The sequence below is a fragment of the Carassius gibelio genome, chromosome A7, assembly GCF_023724105.1.
Source record: "Carassius gibelio isolate Cgi1373 ecotype wild population from Czech Republic chromosome A7, carGib1.2-hapl.c, whole genome shotgun sequence".
NCBI classification, from domain to species: Eukaryota; Metazoa; Chordata; class Actinopteri; order Cypriniformes; family Cyprinidae; genus Carassius; species Carassius gibelio.
The window spans coordinates 38,376,628-38,396,636 of NC_068377.1; the positions used below are offsets into that span (position 1 = coordinate 38,376,628).

The 20,009-nt window shown below is 40.1% G+C and overlaps 1 protein-coding gene across 10 annotated transcripts in view; it reads right to left on the minus strand.

Moving 5' to 3' along the window:
• arhgef11 (Rho guanine nucleotide exchange factor (GEF) 11) overlaps positions 1 to 19,751 on the minus strand; it is a 29,415-nt gene extending 9,664 nt beyond the window's left edge. For 3 of the 10 annotated variants that reach the window (XR_008184463.1, XR_008184462.1, XR_008184464.1), the window contains exons 1-32: positions 18,503 to 19,715; positions 16,488 to 16,502; positions 15,950 to 16,041; positions 15,764 to 15,868; positions 15,623 to 15,672; positions 15,481 to 15,538; positions 15,210 to 15,400; positions 13,994 to 14,065; positions 13,801 to 13,908; positions 13,609 to 13,657; positions 13,469 to 13,506; positions 12,441 to 12,518; positions 12,291 to 12,359; positions 9,805 to 9,909; positions 8,186 to 8,284; positions 8,062 to 8,104; positions 7,883 to 7,979; positions 6,788 to 6,910; positions 5,562 to 5,585; positions 5,348 to 5,477; positions 5,175 to 5,268; positions 5,019 to 5,048; positions 4,510 to 4,633; positions 4,229 to 4,432; positions 3,972 to 4,019; positions 3,738 to 3,886; positions 2,501 to 2,641; positions 2,221 to 2,297; positions 1,284 to 1,409; positions 1,076 to 1,193; positions 806 to 984; positions 657 to 732 (exon numbers count right to left, since the gene is read on the minus strand). Coding sequence is in view for 7 of the 10 variants with exons in the window: in XM_052602861.1 (XP_052458821.1) it covers positions 657 to 732; positions 806 to 984; positions 1,076 to 1,193; positions 1,284 to 1,409; positions 2,221 to 2,297; positions 2,501 to 2,641; positions 3,738 to 3,886; positions 3,972 to 4,019; positions 4,229 to 4,432; positions 4,510 to 4,633; positions 5,019 to 5,048; positions 5,175 to 5,268; positions 5,348 to 5,477; positions 5,562 to 5,585; positions 6,788 to 6,910; positions 7,883 to 7,979; positions 8,062 to 8,104; positions 8,186 to 8,284; positions 9,805 to 9,909; positions 12,291 to 12,359; positions 12,441 to 12,518; positions 13,469 to 13,506; positions 13,609 to 13,657; positions 13,801 to 13,908; positions 13,994 to 14,065; positions 15,210 to 15,400; positions 15,481 to 15,538; positions 15,623 to 15,672; positions 15,764 to 15,868; positions 15,950 to 16,041; positions 16,488 to 16,502; positions 18,503 to 18,537 (2,947 nt within the window). In the remaining 3 variants the exon portion in view is untranslated. Of the gene's footprint in view, positions 1 to 656; positions 733 to 805; positions 985 to 1,075; positions 1,194 to 1,283; positions 1,410 to 2,220; positions 2,298 to 2,500; positions 2,642 to 3,737; positions 3,887 to 3,971; positions 4,020 to 4,228; positions 4,433 to 4,509; positions 4,634 to 5,018; positions 5,049 to 5,174; positions 5,269 to 5,347; positions 5,478 to 5,561; positions 5,586 to 6,787; positions 6,911 to 7,882; positions 7,980 to 8,061; positions 8,105 to 8,185; positions 8,285 to 9,804; positions 9,910 to 12,290; positions 12,360 to 12,440; positions 12,519 to 13,468; positions 13,507 to 13,608; positions 13,658 to 13,800; positions 13,909 to 13,993; positions 14,066 to 15,209; positions 15,401 to 15,480; positions 15,539 to 15,622; positions 15,673 to 15,763; positions 15,869 to 15,949; positions 16,042 to 16,487; positions 16,503 to 18,502 lie in introns of all 10 variants that reach the window. The other 7 variants (XM_052602863.1, XM_052602861.1, XM_052602867.1 and 4 more) reach the window with 7 other exon arrangements.
• Positions 19,752 to 20,009: the final 258 nt, after the last annotated feature.

Genomic DNA, 20,009 nt, shown 5'->3' on the forward strand with positions numbered 1-20,009 from the left:
ATTTTAGCTTTCCTAAGGCAACACTTGATTTACTAAAATAATTCAATCTAAAACAGATTTTATCAATAAATATCGAACTTCTAATAAATAGATTTGCTTAATAAAAATTAACAACACACATAAACCTACTAATAAAAAATACAACAACAAAATTACTAAAGCATTGCCTACACTAATGAAAACGAAAAAATATAATATATATTATTAAATTTAATAATCATATTTAAAATGTTACATTGAAAAGAAAATATTTAAATAAAATGTATTAATATTTAATATAACAAATAATATATTTAATCAAATGACTTAATTTAAAAGTTAAGATATTTTAATATAATAAAATATAATTTAATATATTTGAAATACATACAGACACAAATATATAATGTATAAGTATATTTATGTATATGTATTTGTGTGATATATATTTTGCTATTGCAACACAGCATGATTGAATAATATATTTTTATATATAAACTGCACATCTACAAGTCAACATAGGAAAGGAACTGCCTTTAGATAAATGTGCATTACTGGATTGTAGCAAAAGCTCCTGTATGGAGTAATGCATCTCAGCAGACACTATGGTAACTGGTGATTTTGAATTAGTTGCACTTTGATTGTGTTCTGTGTCGGTGTGCGTCACACATCTGTACCGATGGCCTTGTCCTTGCTGACCCTCCAGGTGAGCGACCCCTCGTGGATCATCCTCTTCGTGGTGAGATCCAGGCTCTGAGAGAGAAGCGACAGCATGAAGATCTCTGTGACTGTGAGTGAGTGATGATGGGACGGGGACGGCTCTCACCTTGAACTGTGCTGCGAGGGGATTGGCCAGCCGCTCCAGAGGCGTCAGGTCCAGCCTGCGCTGGTACTGTCCGAGCCGATGCCGGTGCTCCGTCTCTCTGACCACCTCATTGACCGCCTGCAGTATACCACGACACCGGGCCTGAGCTCTCTGGAGCAGCGGCAGGTCCGGAGACGACGCTGCACACAGATATAACACACAGAGGAGGGTTAGCGCCAGTCGTTCTCATGATCCTGACGTGTGTGTGTGTGTGTGTGTGTGTGGACTCACGCTCGCTGTGTTTGATGATGTTGTCCAGCAGAAGAGGGTATTTAGTCAAGCGCTGCATCTCAGCCACCAGCAGATCCTTCAGCTGTAACCTGCGACAGTGAGGACTGGCCTCACACTCCTACACACACACACACACACACACACACACACACACACGTGAGTCACGGGGGGCTGGAGACGCACCACAGGGCCCTGGAGCAGGTCTTACCTGTATGAGGTGAGCGAAGCGAGGGTCTTTACGCTGTTTGCTCTTGATGAGCTCCAGCGCTTGACTCTGCTGACTGCACAGATGAGACACCTGCTCCTCGAACTGATCTCCAGCCTCGCCCTCCAGCTGCACACACACACACACACGCGCACACACACACACAAAACCATCACTTTTGAAGGAACAGCTCACCCCAAAATAAACATTTCTGACAGTTTCCTCTCCCTCAAGCCATGTAAGATTAGGACGAGTTTGTTTCTTCATCAGATTTGGAGAAATGTAGCATTGCATCACTTGTTCAGTATGCTCTGCAGTGAATGGGTGCCGTCAGAACGAGAGTCCAAACAGCTGATAAAAACATCACAATAATCCACAGCACTCCATCAGTTAACACTTTGTGAAATGAAAAACTGCATGTTTATGAGAAACAAATCCATAATTGAGATGTGTTTAACATCAAATGAGTTGAAAGTCCATATATATAAGTATTATAGTCCATAATTAATAATAATGCTTCCTACAGTATAATAGTCCTTCATCTGTTTTGGCTTTTAAACGATGCTTGACCTGTGCAGATTTCTCTCCTGATCCAGGCAGAATGACTTTTCAAGAGAGGAAGTGTTATTATGGATGATGGAAGCAGCAGTTGAAGGTTAAAAACTCCTTAATAATGGATCTGTTGCAGCTTTTATCTTCTGAATGCATTAACTGATGGACTGGAGAGCTGTGGATTATTGTGATGTGTCTATCAGCTGTTTGGACTCTCGTTCTGACGGCACCCACTCACTGATGAGCATCCATTGATGAGACTCTGATGCAGTGCTACATTTCTCCAAACCGGATGAAGAAACAGACATCTTGGATGGCCCAAGAGAGAGCAGATTTTTGATGAACTTTTCCTCAAACTCCTCTAAGACGAGAGGAGCGAGGCACTCACTCTGGCCAGCATGATGTCCCCGATGCCCTGAACGACCGGCGATTCCCTGCGCTTCTTCATGGCCTCACATAAGCTCGCTGGGATAGAGAAACATCATCAGACCTGGAGTATTACATCTACACGCATGCATTCATCAGAGCGCTGCATTCAGTTCATAGGTTTGTTAAGTCTTATGTCCACCCTGCAGGAATACATGTGTCTTACAAGACTAAATATACAGCAGTCAGCGCAAACACAACAGTAAAGGATCCCAGTGTCTGAGTGTTTGACCAGCACTGACCGTGGAGCTCGTAGACGTGCCGCAGGTTCAGGAAGATACAGGACAGCTCTTCAGGACTGAGGACGCTCTGCATCTTCTGATAAAACACCTGGTCCAGGACCCTGAGCGTCCGCAGGTGAGACGCCTCCGTGGTGTACAGCTCTGAAGAACAGAGAGTTAAACACCTGAGCTACACACACACACACACACACACACACACACACGCTCTGATCGCTTAATCTGCTACAACATCACCAGAACCTGCTCAAACCTCGAGCTACAGTTGAAGAGGTTTAACTATTCTCCACATAAAACACACCGAACCTGACGAGGCTCTGACAGCGTAATATCCTCAGATCTTCTCACGTGCCTCTCAAAACATCCTGAGATTTGGGTTACAACTTCTTAAAATTGTTCATGTTCTTCCATTTAACCCATAAACGCACTGAAGTCTGAGGCTCGAGGCTATCTGAAATCACTGTATTAGTTTTCACAGACGTATCATCTTAAAACAAACGAAACATCTCCAGCGTGTCTGGGATTGTCGTGAAGCTCATTTCTCCGTCCCGAGGAGAAACACTGCTCATTACAGAGACACAGACGCCTGACGGATCTGATGAAACTCTCTCGTATTTCACGGTTCATGCTTCACCCTGAGCTGGTTATTACTTGGAGGAAGTCATGCACTGAGATTTAAAATAATTTATTAAAGATGTCCAGTGTGTGACAGACACAGTCAGTGTATTAAACTGTTGATAGTTGATGTGATATTATAAAGCTCTTCACAATCCTGCCCCCTGCTGGTCTCACTAACACATCTCACAACAGCAACCTAGTCTTAAACTGCCTCGTTTACAACAGTAAACACAGATTAACTAGATTAAAGTGTTTTGACTGTTTGTTTATTCTTATAAAAATGCATACATTTGCTTAAATACATATTCCATTTCTAGGCGAACTAACCCTTTAATGAAGAGTTTACCTATTGTTTGTGTACTTTAAATCAGTGCTTAGTGTAATATCTCCCATTATAAGTGTCTTAAAATGAGCTGCAGTGACTGATGTCATGTCACAGATGCTGTAAAGTTGAACTGAACAGGAAATATTTATTTAATAAATGCAGATGTTTAAATAGAAGCGAGTCGTTTCTGCACCACAAAATGACTGTTTTCAAACAGGTTTCCCAGTGTCCTGCCTTTGCTCAGTCAAGCGTGTGTGACGAGACCTGACTTCAGTGTGTGTCTGTGTAAGTGTGTACCGTAGATGACGGCCTGTCGGTCGATCTCTCGTGAGCTGAGAGACGCCAGGACGTGTGGCTCCACCGTCTCCTGCCAGTTGTGTGAGTCAACCACATCCTCGTCCAGAGCCGGAGCGTCCGGTAACAGAGCCACCGGAGCGTCCAGCATCCTGAGGACGGAGAGAGAGAGAGAGAGAGAGTGAGACGCACGAGCAGAGACAGAGCAGAGACAGAACGAGAGCTGATAAACCTCACCTGCGCTGAGAGCGAGGTGTGTACGGCGGCGTCGGGTTCTCCAGCGATCTGAAAGAACACTAATAAAGTTAGAAACTCAACACAGAAGAAAATGTAATTTAATTTAATGGATTTATCTATTGAATGTTGCTAGGGCTGCAACAACTACTCTATAAAAATCGATAATGTAAATAGTGGTCGACCGATATATCGGCCGATATTTAGACATTATTTTAACGGAGTGTCTATTTGTGTCCCGTGTGTGTGTGTGTGTGTACCGTGCCGAGCTGCTGGAGGCTGAAGACGAAGCGCTGTGATGTAACAGCCTCAGTCCAGGCCCCTCCCTCTCCTCCACATCCTCCATATCCACATCACTACGAGAACGAGGGACAGACTCCGCCCCCGCCCCGCCTCCTCGCCGACGCCCCTCCCCCTGAGCCTTCAGAGACTCGCTGCGAGCCAGTCGCACTGATATGGTCGGACTGAGGAGGAGAATAAACCAATCAGCATCAACTCATTAAAGCTGGACGTCTTGGATGACGTGTAACTGTGTTGTGACCTGTCCATGCTGTCCTCTCCAAAACTGCTGGAGGACAGGGTCTGTCCCTCACTGTCCCCTTCTTCAACCGAGTCTGAGTTATTCTCAAACTGCTGAATGATGTTTCTCACGCTGCCAGGACGAACTGTGGACACAAACACAGTCAGTCATTAATATTCCTGCTCCAATTGTGTACAACACAACACTTTTGTATTGTTTAACATCAATGTTTTGAATATTTACTAAAACTACACTACTACTGTGTGTCCTTGAATAAATGAAACGAGCAAAAAAAGGAAAAAAGAAGTAAAATGACGTCTTGTCTGAGAAACTGATGAAAATAAAATGAGTTTTAAACAAGAACAAAAACCTATCAATGGCCTCAAAACACTTCAAGATCTTATTGACACATTTGTTCTTGTTTCAAGCATAAACTCATATCATTATATATATATAATAAAAAATATATTAATATATAACTGAAATGAAAAAACAAAACAAATGAAGATGTAAAAGTGGAGGAGGTGTACCTTCAGCCGGGGACAAAGGAACATGGAACGCTGGAGACATAAACAAACCATGAGAAAATGATACAAACGACAGCGTTTCACACTAAAATAAAGAAAACTAAATAAACACTGAACGACTCAAACACGTGCTGTGTGTGTGTGTGTGTGTGTGTTTACTGGACTGGGACGTGCTTCTGGGTTTGCCGATGTACTTCAGGATGGGATTGCGCTTCTTGTCGTCTCCGTCCTTCTCTCGTCTGGCGCTGCTCAGCTGTGTGTGAGACGTGAAGAGCATCGTGAGGATCCAGTCAGAGCCAGAGCTGGTCCGATCACTGCACACCACACATTACCTTCTTCGCTTTAGGAAAGAACGGGAGCCACTTTTCCTTCTCGGACATCAAGCCGGGGAACACTTTGGAGTCTCTGAGTTTAATGCCCGAGTGTCTGAGGTAGAGATGAACCGCAGACGCTAGCGGAGAGCTGACAGCAGAACAACGGTCAGCATCCTCATCTAATCTCATATAATCACAGAAATCAGCGCTAGCGCAGGATTGAAGCTCATACCTTCGGTCCTCCTCATGTTTGGAGCTGGAAGGAGAGGAAGCTGCTGTTAGACGACTGGATTTACTCAGACACACACCTGAAGAGAGACAGGGTCCCGTGACGGACGCCTCATGCTGTGTGTACAGCGGTCATGTGACCCGTCTGTGGGTCATGTGACTGCTCCGCGTCCAGGCGTGTCCCGGGACCTTTGTATCTCACGCTAGCTCACTTTCAGTTTATTTCTGTCACCTGACGGCTTTATAACCCGTGCTGCTGGTTTATGGTAGATTTCTCCTGTTGGTTTTACAGCATATTAACCAGACGGGGTATAGTGTGTGCCTTTTCTCTTCACTTTCCCTGACAAGAAGTGTTTTCAAATATTATCTGAAGTATTTAAGAGGATTTCACTTTAACATGAGGATCCAGAGGGGAAAGGATACAGAGCTGAACTTTAAAGCACAATTTTTTTTTTCTTAATGAAACCCATTCTAACTTATTAAACCTTAATAGTAAAATTAGTAATTAGTAATAAAATTTTTTAAAATTAAACCATTGAACAAATGTATTGCTATTGTAATACCTTTGTACTATGAAATAATCATAACTATAATTATGTTTATTAAATTATAAAATAAGACTATCCATTTGCATTACCATTGTGATAATACTATTTTCTTTTATTGCAAAAATTATTATATTGATAATAAAAATATTCGTAGTAAAAAACTATCACTACAATAGTGATACATATATATATATATAAATGAATAATAACTATTGCTACTATTATCAGTGTTGTACTACTACTGTTTAGTTGTATTATAAAACTTGAGTATTTAATAAAAATATAATAATAATAATAATAATAATAATAATACAATTAAGAAAATAATACCTTTAACATAATAATACCTTTAAAGAAATGTATTAACTAAAAATGTTGTTACTATCAACTTTTAAAAATCAAAACTAATAAATAAATGTATTATTGAAAGTGTTATTAATTTTAGTAATATTAATAATAATAATAAAAACTGATTAATAAGAAGAATGAAAACAACAGAAATACTAAAATGCTATTAATATTTTTTTTCCAAAAGAAGAAAGTATTATATTACAGCAGAAGTCTGCTTCAGATTAAAGCCAGTAAGTTGTGTCCTCAGTCTCAGGTGCACTGATGCGTCACACATTAGAGAGACACAGTGTGTGTGTGTGTGTGTGTGTGTGTGCAGGTGTTCTCCACTCACAGGATGTCCCAGAGCGCCAGCACCTGTCTGTCCACCACCGTCCGCTCCTTCACTGGGTCTCCATCTAACTGCTGCAGGTCACCCTCCCCAAACAGAGAGCCAAGACCCATCGTCTGCTTATTCCTGCAGCACACAGACATCAGACATCAGTGTGTGTGTGTGTGTGTTACAGAGAGCCCAGCCCCATCGTCTGCTTACTCCTGCAGCACACAGACATCAGACATCAGTGTGTGTGTGTGTGTGTGTGTGTGAACTACGAGAAGGGTTCCAGCAGCAGAACTGAGTATTAGGGGTGTAACGATTAACTGAGAGACGGTTGAAAGTCACATCAAATATGTGATGATTAAAATCAGTTGAGATGCTCAACAAATCACGATTCAGTTAGAGGTAGGAGTTTATACGAATGTGTGTCTGAGTCTTTAGAAGAGTTCAGATGGTATTTAATAGTTTCATCTTACCTCGGTATAATGCATAGTAAAGTTGATGAGTACAGAAACCAGGGAAAGGTTTTAAGCTCCACCTGCTGGCAGAGAGTCAATCTGCGTCTCGTTCAGCTCGTCTGCTGTTTCTATCTCCATGCAGATGTTTCTAATGTATAGTTTCACACAGCTGAAGTCAAATCATTCTGCTTTCGGTGATTTAGATTAATAACTGCTCATGTTGCATGCAGCAGCATCTTTGTTCGGATCATGATTTGCAGAGGCTGCCTTTCGTTTTAGATGGAAAGAGCTCAGACGAAGCCTTAGTTTGTTTATATGAAGAGATTTAATTTACTTGTGTTATTTATTTGATTTGGGGCTTGTTTTACAATGTACATTTAGTTGTGTTATTTACATTAACATTATATTAAAATTTTGTCATTTAGCAGACGCTTTTATCCAAATGATGACAATAGAGACAATCAGAACCAACAAAAGAGCAAGTGCTATATTAGTGTATTATTATAGTGTTATATTTCAATTTCACATTTAATTAATAATCCGTCGTAAATCAAATTTTGTAAAAAAAAAGAAAAAACACCATGAATTGAATCCACCTGAGCGGTGTCAGATAACCTGCTCCTCTGTGAATACTGCGGTGAATCTGGAGGCGCACCTGTAGTCCTGGAGCTGCTCCTGAATGTCTGGAAGCACCTGCTGCTGGAGCTCAGACAGAGGTCCTCTGATGTCCTCCTGAGCGTGCAGACGACCCTCTACACCAGAACAAACACCACACACGGTTAAACACCGCCCCATCAGCCGCTCCAGACGGGGTTTCTGTTCACGAGAGCTCACCTATGTCTGTCAGGATCTCCTCCCGGACTTTGATCTTCACAGGCTGAAACGAATCACAGATCACAGTCACACAGAGAGCTCGGTGAGAGACGCAGCGCCGGTCGACTGTACATCAGACACTCACCGCATCGGGCTCCAGGAAGTGTGAGCAGATCTGAGGGGCGAGCGATCGGGCGTCTTTAGGACTCGAGCCCAGATACGCCTCCACAGACAGATAAAAGAGCTGCATCGACACAAACACACACGTCACACACACATCTGTGCTCAGGCAGCCACTGATGCTTATCGAGCTGGCCTTTAAGATTTCAGATTAGGGGTGTAACGTACACAAACATGAGGGTACCTCGGTTTTCATCATGGTTCGGTACAGCAGGAGAGGTGAAAAGGCTTTTTTTTTTATATTAAACTGGTGTACTGAACATAATCTTGACAAAATACATATCATTGGAAAGGTATGAGTCTCAAGATTTCATATTTAGTGGTTCATTTTCTGATAGAAGTAATATTGAGAGAGAAATTGAAACATTTGTGGCAGAAAAATGCATCCAAAAAAAATTCAGAGGAATTTGGGTGTCACCTGGTGGCCAAGTTTTGTATAACACCTAAACTAAATTGAATGGGAACATCATCATATTTAGACATCAACTTCAAACACTTAAAACTTGAAACACTTTATAGCAATTGTGGATTAAAAAACGATTTTGTAAATATTTATTTTACATAAAGTTAAAACAGTACATTTTCTTTACAGTAAATTTAATCTTCTATAACTTATTTTATACTTTCATTTTTTTTTTTATGATTCACTTTTGAAATAATCTGATGATTGTTTTGTTTAGAAAGAGACCAAGTTTGTATTCAAAAGCGTTCATGAATTATAACAATATAACTTTAAATAGCGCACTTTCACGTTTATGTTTCAAAAAGGGGGATGAGAGTTAAGGAGTTAAACTGGTGTACTGAACAAACTGCTCTCTTTAAATTAATTTAATTGCAATTAAACTTTTCTTAGGGATAAAAATCCACCTCGGCTTACAGTAGCCCTTTACATTATTATAACGTTACAATTAACCACAGAGACCAAATTTAAATTAAACTGCTATTTATGACTATTTTTACGTCACTGCTTTATTGCCGTCTTTTCACAGTTCAAACTCTGAGCGATTTTGAGGATGATATGTTCATTCATGTTTATTTTGTGTTATAACTAGTAGTAAAGAGTGATGCATGATCACAAACTGAGGCGTTTATAAAGCGATCTGTGGACACATCAAAAACAATCATTTAGGTTTTGAATTTCCTGAAAAAATTACATTATTTGAAAGATGACACTTTGTTTCTTATCGAAAGTAACAATTTTTTAAACAGAGTTCCGTCCTTGATTCTGATTGGTTGAGCCAAGTTCCAAACTGTTACTCTCCAAACAAACACCTTTGTTTACTTCTGTGTGTTGCTTGGCAACCATTTGTCAGAACAACACCTGTTTCTGAGGAACTACATTGTTCGGCGGAAGAATACTGTTCTTATTAATAGCATTACACTTTATTAACCGGGTTTTATTTTGTGAAACTTTACTACGTATATGGAATAACCGTTTAATAAACGCAATAAGCCCCTTGAAGCTGTGGTTTCTCTTCAGTGAAGTTCTGCTCGTGCAGTGGTTAAAGCATCGATGTATTTGTTCGGTACACATGCACACTGAACGTTACACCCCTGTGTATCACATGAGAAAGCAGGGCTGACCAGCGGGTTTGGATCCAGTAGTTGATTGAACACGTATCTCATGAAGACCGTCATGTGAGCCGGACGACTCTTCAGCAGCTCGATGTCCTGAAACGGCCCGTCCGTCTGTCATGAACAGTGAGGAAGAGTTACAGACACCATCTCATCTACTCCACGGTCTCTGGCTTCACGTGAAATAATATCAGGAGTGCGCACAAACACTCGAAGATTCGATCGGTAATTATTATTTAAAAAATAAAGACACTTTTCGAATTAAATGTGTTGCTTTGCTGTCAGTAAATAAAAATCCTGAGCACACAAAGTCAGTTATAACTGAATGCACTGTGTGGCGCTGTGGAGCACAATAACATTGTTGTCTATAATACTTCATCAGAAGCATGTTTATCCATCTCTAGCTTTGAGCTCTATGTGCTATAACCCCAAAGGTCGATTTAAACACTGAATTAGGAACAGCACACTAAAGATGTGGCAGAAACAGTAAGAGTAGTGTGCTATTCTAGACTCAGCCCAGGTTGTCTTTAATGCATGCATTTAACACGCATATGAAAATGTGATTAACAACTCTGATGACTACGCTTTGCATAATTGTGCATATCCAAATAATGTCCAATAAAATAAGAGGGTCTTGGTTATAAAGAGACAATCTCAACAGATAAGCATCGCTCAACTTCACTTGCCGAGATATTCAACACCATTTCTCAAAAATTAAATGCATATGAATGTGTAAAATATTTATTTGAGAGAAAACAACTGATGACACTAAAATATATCAATTACTAAAATATATATTATTTAATTTATATATTACACAAATATTTTAAGAATTTGAGAACATATCTGTATTAGTGCTGTCAAAATTAGCGCGTTAACGCATTCGATTAATTTGAAATATTTAACGCGTTAAAAAAAAATAACGCAATTAACGCGGTTGCAGTTTTTTTTTTATTTCCAGTTGTGGCCTATGTGTGTTCAACGTGCAAAGAAATATGGATAAGACCAAGGAAGGACTTTTAGACGTAAAGTTTCAGTATAAAACTCTGCCGGATTACTCTTCAGTCTGCCACAAGAAACATTACTCTTCATTTAGTCTGCCACAAGAAACAGCAACATTAAAATCATGAACTCAAATATCATTGTTTAAAAAAAAAAAAAAAAAAACAATGACTGTAACAGTGCGTGAATCAGACCTTTCTGTAACGCTAACGTTAATAAGCTTAAGCGAAAATAACGAAATAATTGTGTAGCGGAGTATTTTTTGTACACAGTGCCGCGAACTGTCAATCACTCCTGTACGCGTGCATCACTGTCCTCCTCGCAGCTGCAGCAACTTGCGCTCTCTCTCTTCATCAAGCTTTAAAACAAAAAGGGGACAAAAAGATCATATTGTCTTTGTGCATAGGCTATAGATTAATTAGATAAATGAATATCTAAATTTGTGCCTTTCCGTCTACGGTATTTTTTTAGAACTTAGAAAAAAGATGCTGCAGCCAATGAACAGCCAGCGGGGGCTGCAGGACGACTCAACCTCCGCAGACAGTTTGTAATGTTTATCAGACAATAAATACTCAAGATTTTGCTTTAGTATAACTCACAACGAGTTTCACACACCTTCTCCGGCCACGTTGAGTTGTTGACACTTAACAGTGGGAAAAGCGACACATGCGCTATTCACTTGTATAACTTAAGGGTGAATGGGTAATGTAGTTTCTACTCTGGGTGGGATGAATTAGGAAGCTTGCATTGTGAAGGGCGCTCTGAAAATCGGCAGTGCAGGTAAAAGATTAAAACCTCTATTAAAACAGATGTCCAAATGAGCGTACCGGTACGCTACAAGCACGTTCTGGGCGCACGGAGAGGTGGCGGTACGCTCAAGAGCTATATTTGGAAGTGGCGGTACTGAGTACCTGTGTGTACTGGCCCACTTAAAGCACTGGCAATGACTATACTTTGGAATTTTTTTGCAGTCAACTTAGAATTCAACATGGAAATCATTTTTGTTTTTTATTGGCATTGATTGTTTTGAAATTCAAATGATACTTACATGCCTGTGTTTTTATTTCTGTAATAAATATGGCTTTCAAGCCAACAGTTAATTTGGAGGATATTGATGGTTTATTGCAGGTATGTTGTAGGTACATGAGAAAATCTGTGTTACAAGTTAAACAAAAATTCCAATAAACAATCATATTTTGAATTTAAATAGTTTCTTTGTCTTGAGTTTACATTAATTATTTACATTTTACATTTACATATCCAAAAAGTTTCAGTCTTTTAATTGCGATTAATCGCGATTAATCGCGATTAATTTTAAAAAATTGTGCGATTAATTAGTTAATTTTTTTTAATCGATTGACAGCACTAATCTGTATGCTTACAGGTAAACTATTTATTCAAATGTTTCTATTTTAAATCCCTAATTTATTTGAATTCTTTCATCTAATAAACCCCTAACTCTGGGAGACAGTGATAACAGCGAACGGTCTGACCTCATTGATGGAGTACCCATCCTCCTCCTCCTCCTCTTCCTCCGGGCCGATGATCTGGCTCTTCCCTCCCTGACGGGACACAGGACACTCAGACCTCAGGCTGAACACAGAGCACAGGCGAGCGCTACAGGGATCCTCTGAGGTTCTTACCGAGTCTGAGGGGAGCGTGTCGGACCCCTGCCGGCGGATCCTGAAGGTGGAGGGGGACGAGAAGGGGCTCTCACACGCCTGAACACAGACACACAGGAGACTGTTAAATCACTCCGAGGAATCTGATGAGAGGCGCTTCTTAAAGTGAACGGTGAACTAGGGATGCTCCGACAGAGAAACTCTTGGCTGAAGCCGAACAAAATTAAACACTGAATCGAAGGCTGAATACAAAACATGGTTTGGAGTTTTTCCTCCATGTATTTTTTTTTTTTTTTTTTTGTGTCAATTTTTCTATATTGAATACAAAAGCAAACTTTCAATTGATGCAAGGTTTGTTAGGATAAGACTATATTTGGCTGAGATTTAAGTATTTGACAATATGGAATCTGAGGGTGAAAAAAAAATCTAAATATTGAGAAAACTACCTTTAAAGTTGAACAAATTAATTCTTAGCAATGCTTTGTTCTTAGTAAAGTTTTGATATATTTACGGTAGGAAAATCACTAAATTTCAGTATTGAACATGATCTTTACTTAATATCCTAATGATTTTTGCCATAAAAGAATGATCGATAATTTTGACCCATAAAATGTTTTTTTTGTTGTTGTTTTTTTGGCTATTGCTACAAATATACTCAAGTGACTTCAGACTGATTTTACGCTCCAGGGTCACAACTGAATAAATTAAATAGCCAAAATGTGCTTTTCACTGTTTTGTCTTGCTTTCCAAAGAAAAAAGAAAAAATCTATCATAAGCAAATCAATTTAAGCACAATTTAACTTAAATTTAAGTTAGTAAAATAGTATTTGTTGGCCGTCAGACTTTCTTCTACTGTACAAATAAAAGCAGTCTTGCTGAGCTGAAGAAACTTCTTTCAAAACGGTTTAAAAATCCTGATTTGAACACTATGTGTGAACTTTATAATAAAAGCATCAACAGAGCAGTTGTAATTATTATTATTGTCTTATTTTACAGAACAACAGTACAATCACAATACTAGCATTTGAGAATATAAGAACGTAGCTCACCTCGAGGTCTCCTTCGCTGGAGTCCACTGATAACCGACCTGCTCAAAGAGAGAAATCACACCAGCATTACACCACGAGCACTGACGGATCATAAAGATCTCTTCAGCTCTTCACACACGAGTTAATGAAGGTATAGTGACCTTCTCCAGCTGTGAGATAGCTAGCGACCGCTTCTGATCGAGTGCCATCCTGAAACAGAAGAGACATTTCAGATGAACGCTGTGTGTGTGGAAACGACTGATCGACTATAAGAGGCAACTACTGGTGCACATGTCTCCATCTTAGACGATGTGAGGCTGAGTGAGTTAGATTATATCGAGCAGCACTCGTACCACATCCTGCTGGATCTTCACCCGGACTTGGCTGGCTCTTCGTCTGGCTCTTTCGATCCGCTCCTCTAAAGAAGACGAGGGGTTTCGGGAGTGCTCCTCCAGGAGGTTCTGCACAGACAGAGAGAGAGCGGTGAACATCATTAATGAAGTGTCTGAACACACCTGAGAAGAGCTGGTGCTGCATCACTGATACCTGCAGCTCTGCCTCCTCCTGCTCCAGCATCCTGCGCAGGATTTCTGTGGCGTGTTTCTGCACCTCAGGGTCCTGACAACAGAGGAGAGACACATCTGAATGATGAAGGACTTCACTAATCAATAAAAAAATCTGTTTGATATTTCAGAAATGCACTGTTTTCCATCATGCATTCTGACTTATTTACACTGTTAAGAGTATAACTCAAGATTAACATGAGATTGGCAGAAACTGTGTGTTACGTCCCCTTTACTTAAATGTAGATCAATTAAACACATAAAACTTTAACAATATAACCACTTAATACAATTTTAACAATAGTAGTGCCCTATGAAATGTTTTATTATTATTATATCATATATTATTAAATTATTTTTTATATTTTAATTATAGTTTTCCCTGACAAAATCTGTGTTGCTTATTTTATTTATTTTTAGTTTCCATTTTAATTAACATTTTAATAATCATCATGAATGCCTAACGGTTTATATTAATAGAAATTAATAATAAAAATTATATTAACATAAATTTATTTAAAATAATAAAAATTATATTTTAATGGTTTAATGCATCTCAATTCATATAAAATTAACAATTTTCATTTGAACAATACAAAAACCCTATACTCCTATTTAATACTAAGTTTTTATTTTTAATTTGTTTTTATTCATTATTTTTTTGTTTTCATTTTTTGTTTTCTATATTAAGGGTTTTGTTAAATTCAGTTTTAATAATTATGTTCAGTTTATAATTTTTTTTTAACTTTAATAATTTAATCATATATCAAAACTGTAGTGAAACAATATTAATAATAAAAGGTGTCATTTCTCAAAACCTGTGCTGTCGGTTTTATTTTTATCTGGATTCTGCGCGTTAATGAATAAAAACTTCAAATAAAATAACATTTGAACAATCCTTTAATTAGCAAACAGAGCTACAACAATTGTGTGTGATGCTTCTTCAAAAATAATGTATTATCACTTTGAGCACATTCTGCTGTAGAATAATAATATATTTCTGTCATAATTTCTTCAAGTAAATCCGAACTTTTATTTTGGCGGATTGTAGAAAATCTTTAAGTTTTTGGCCACATGTGACTCTCAGAGCAGTTCTTGAGTCTATTTGCGTTTAATACTGACTGGTAATACTCCATAAGGCAGATTGGACGCCTATAATACTATAATATAGTCAATACCAGCTTCAAAACATGGCGCACCTGTAAGGGTTTGGGTCCTGTGATTCTCTGAGTCGGGGTGCTGCTTCCTGTGGGTGGAGTTGGTGGAGGAGGCGGGGCTTCGCCAGGAGCAGTCCTGTGATTGGGCAAGGGGTCAGTGGGGAGTGGCTGAAGCGGGATGGACGCGGCTGAAGGAGGCGGGCCCTGAAGAGTCAACGCCACATACGTCCCAGCTGTCCGAGGACGAGAACAAACGTCAGTGAAGACACTCCTCACAACTACAACAAACTAAACACACAGCTGCCAGACTCACATTTGATCATTTTCACCACTTCCTGATGAGACATCGACGAAACCAAAGAACCATTGACCTGAAACGCAAACAGAGATGACAAATAAGAGATTAGCTATTAATTCAATTACAATCACTTTTGTTTTACGATGGCAAAGCGTACCTTAATGATTCGGTCTCCTTCCTGGACTCCAGCCTTGACCGCCGCTCCACCTGCGAGGACAAAGACATTAGGTTTGGTTCTGGAAGCGGTTTATCATTTACAGGTGTGTTACCCTCGGGCTTTATTACAGGTATTAATTACCTGGCCGGACATTCTGCACTAGTTTGATTCTCTCGCCACACACGGTGAAGCCAAACCCCAGATTGTCCCTCTGCACAACCACACATCTTTGGACTAAACCCGTCCCTATGAACCAAAAACAGAGGACCTTTCAATAACAACAAGTCATGTGATCGTGGTCAGTTGCATACGGGAGCTGTGCTTCACCTGCGCTGTCCGAGGGGAGATCAGACAGTGTCTCCCTCTGCTGGCCGGGAGAAGACCTGCGCTCCGAGTCTCCCAACGTCAAACTGCTCAACCTGAGACAACCACATGTTAAAATCAATGAGACGAGAAATAGATAACTAGGAGAGCAGGGAGCAGGAGATAAGGACAGAGAACCAGAAAAAATACAAAGTAGGGAATGATGCATGCAACATAATTGATGCATGATGCAAAATAAAACTGAAAGTAGTTGAATTTAACCAGACTGAACAAAAAGTAAAAGGATTTCAGACATGTTCCAGAGTTTCACATCAGCGCTGGCATTAGAAAACAGTGGTTGACCAATATTGTGTTTTCAATAGGGAACTCAAATATCGAGCGACAAAAAAAATGCATTTTACACATACAGTATTACTTAAACTGCTATTACACAACTGGAAAAACTAAGAAACAAATAAACAAAACAAAAAACATACATAATCTACAAACTTCATCCTGGTCTGCCACTAATTATAGCATGAAAATAAACCGGAAAACTCACCAAGCAGCAAAAGGACTAAAAGGAAGCGTGAAAGAGAGAAGGAAGACATTACAGTGAGACAGATGGAAGAAAAAGAGCGAGAAATACAAAGAAAGAGCAAATACTCAACATGAGGTGGACTGTAAAACTGAGTGAGAAAGTGAAAGACGTGTGAGAGAGTTCAGAGCTGGTGTAACTCCTCCCAAATAAGCACATAGTGGAAGAGGCTCGTGTGATTGACAGCTCAAAACTCAACAGTTAAACATCATCATCACTACTACTCCAGCGGAAACCTGTGTTAATGACTGACAGATGTCTTGTGTTGGGCTTGACTTTGACTCGTCATACCTGGGCAGGTGTGTTTGTTTCTTAATGGCTGCCCTGCAGTCACATGACACAAACAGGAAGTGGATGCACAGGAAAAACAAGTCAGTGGGAAAGAGAAACAAAAGATCTTGAGACAGAACCAAACAGAAATACACACACACAAGACAAGTGGACATTAATGAAGAGCATCTTCTGATGGGTGATCTTCTCCAGAGCGACTCATCAGTTAAACACAAAACACACAGCTGTGACACAAACTGATGCACTGAGACGGTAAAAATAGCAACGAGGAAACGAAGGCACACTGGACGAATGGAAAAACCTGTATTGTTAGACAGAGGACACGAGACAGTGATCTGAGGAGGCAGTAACCGTCTGAACTTAATGTTACCCTTGCAAGCCCACAAAGCCTTGAATTTAGCTGGTGTTTTCACTGTAAACAGTGATTTTACCTGTGTGTCCTCTTCTATCGGCTAAAATCTACAGTAAAGTCTGGGAAATAGAGTCTAGAGGCTCAATAACGGTGATAATCTCACATTTATATTCAATTAGCAGGTCTACCGATAAATCTGGTGACTTTTTTTCTCAGTCGTTCTCAACAGAGGTCGACCGATTATCGGCACCGATATTACGCTTTTTATGGTTATCGGTCATTTTCAAAATCGATTTGCAGATAATATGATTTAAAAAAAAAAGTTTGTTACTCTTACTTTTGACATTAATTGTATTTTTACACCAGACATATCGGTTATCAGTCTACTTGATCTGTAATAATCGGCACTGAAAAACACAAATCAGTCGATATTGTTTGTTCAGTCACCACATTCAACAAATTCTGAAAGTTTATATATACTTTTTTATTTGTTTTTTTTACTCTCTTTAATAATTCTGAATGAATCCGTATATAGTCAGGTTAAGGTGACTAGTATTGGTAGACCGTGTGGTCTTTTTTGGCACTGCAGCTTGACTTGTTACTTACACATGCATAAAAACTATGAACAAAATTATATTTTTCCCTCCATTTTCAAAAATTGTATATATTCATTTATCTTGAAAACAAAAATGGCAGAAAATATAGTTTCGCGAGAACCATCCTAAAACTTAATCATAAACTTGGTAAAATTCTCCTTATTTAAAATGTTTCAAATCTTAATATTTCTCTCTTTATTATACTGGGATTTATGCTAAAATCGCTGAATGTGGCACTGCTCTACCAAGAACTTTTTTTCTGATGCATCTTATTATTTTTCGCGAGGGCCGTCATGTTGATGTCACGTGATCAGCTGGATACTACACACTCAGTACAGCCCTAATTTCACTAGCTAAACAAATAAATTGTGTGGCTAGCGGGAAATAAAGCATGGTAACTGAAAACAGTTGTTTTTAAGTGATTCTGCATTGTGGAATAGACTAAAGTCAGGTATCACAGACAATACACACAAACACATGCATCTGCAAGATCTGCGGTGTAGACGTCTTTAAGATGTCAGTTTTACATGCATTCTAGCTCATAAACATCTTAAAGACATCTTCTAAACGTCTATTTGACATCTGATAGGAAACGTGCTGTAGACGTATTGCAGAGGAGCAAACACTCTACAAAATACGTCTTGAAGATGTAACGCAGACGTCAAATAGACGTCTCCGAGATGTTTACGTTCTATCGGGGAATCGGTGTGGGTCTAAAGGTCGTTGTCAGAAAGCCTCACCTATCCAGCGTGGAGGTCGGCTGTCGAACACTCATGGCTGTCAGGTTTGTCTGATTACTAGTCTAGTGTTTTCTCTGTCAGTCTGAGATCATGTCATTAGTGTGGAGTGAGTATTATTTCCTCTTCCCACTTCTCGAGATGAGTTTAGTCCTTTCAGTTCTGTAAGGGTCAAAGTTCCTTTCGGGGAAACACAGAGATCCTCCTCACCAGCATCGTCCCATTTAATAAACAAGCTCCTAATGTACACATACACCGAGTGAAGGTCACTTCGTAGTGTTTGTTAGCTTCATAAGAGCTAGACTCTCTCAGGGGAGCATGCAGGATCAATACACCACACTTCTGTTTAATCTCTGGAGCTTCAGTAAAGAGATTCCTGTGGACTGAGTCATCGTCCCACTTTAGGATCGCTTTAAAACCATTCGATCAGTCCGAGTGCGATCCTGGGGCTTCACTGCTGTGTTTTGGGACTCGAGGTGATTCACAGTCAGATGCTGCTAGTGTTTTAGAGCTACTGAGTTCAGTGCAATGCAAGAGGAGCAGAAAGACTGAGCAGCTACTCAACACACAGTGATAGGACGCAAATAAAGTGCATAGAAATGATTAATCAGCAGCAAGGTTCCCAGAGGTGACAGCATGCATGCACCATCTGACGCTCAACGCACTCACTGAACAATACCGTGCGACGCGCAAACACACACGATCCCGTGCTTTCAGCGAGACAATCCGCCGGTCCAGTGCACGCGAGGCCCGCACGGCGCGCATCCCCGCCGCCGCGTACCGGACAAGCGCCGCACGCAGAGCGCGGCTCCGACGGCCGTTCACCTTCACGCGCGCGCGGTAGAACACTGGCGAGCCGCGCGTTCCGCTCGCGATCTTCTGCACGCGTGGCGCGACAAAGCCGCCTCGGAACGTCCTCTTTTCGCGGCGCAATTATTGTCCGTGTCTCGGCGACTCGCACACGCTCGTTTGGCGGCCAGAGACATTCATTTGATCCGCAGGCTCTTGAATCCGCGTCTCTCGCGTCCGTCTCTCGGTGTATGCACGGTCAGCGTCGATGTCCTCTCACTGCTTCCCAAAAATGTGTGCTCTGTCGGTCTTTATTGGTGGTGTAATCCCAACGCGCGAGCGTTCGCCATTCCGGAATAACACCATCATCCCGGGTTTATGTTCGGCTGGGAAGGCAAACAGACTCGCGCTCGTCCTCAATCGGTTGGATTATGCTACTGCGTGTAAAACTCGTGCACAGGTCAAACTGGATGAACAAGGAGAATCAGGTTTTTAGATCAGTGACTGATTACATCTGATCTGGATTACGTCAGATTCCGAAAATTAACTACTTGATGTGTTTACACGTACATCACATCTGTTTGACGTCTGCATTACATCTGCAAGACCTATTTTTTTAGTGTATGTTCACCTGCAATAGATACAAAAGGCATTTCCAATCAGATGTTAAATAGACGTTTAGAAGATGTCTGTAATATGTTTATGATTTATAATCCATCTA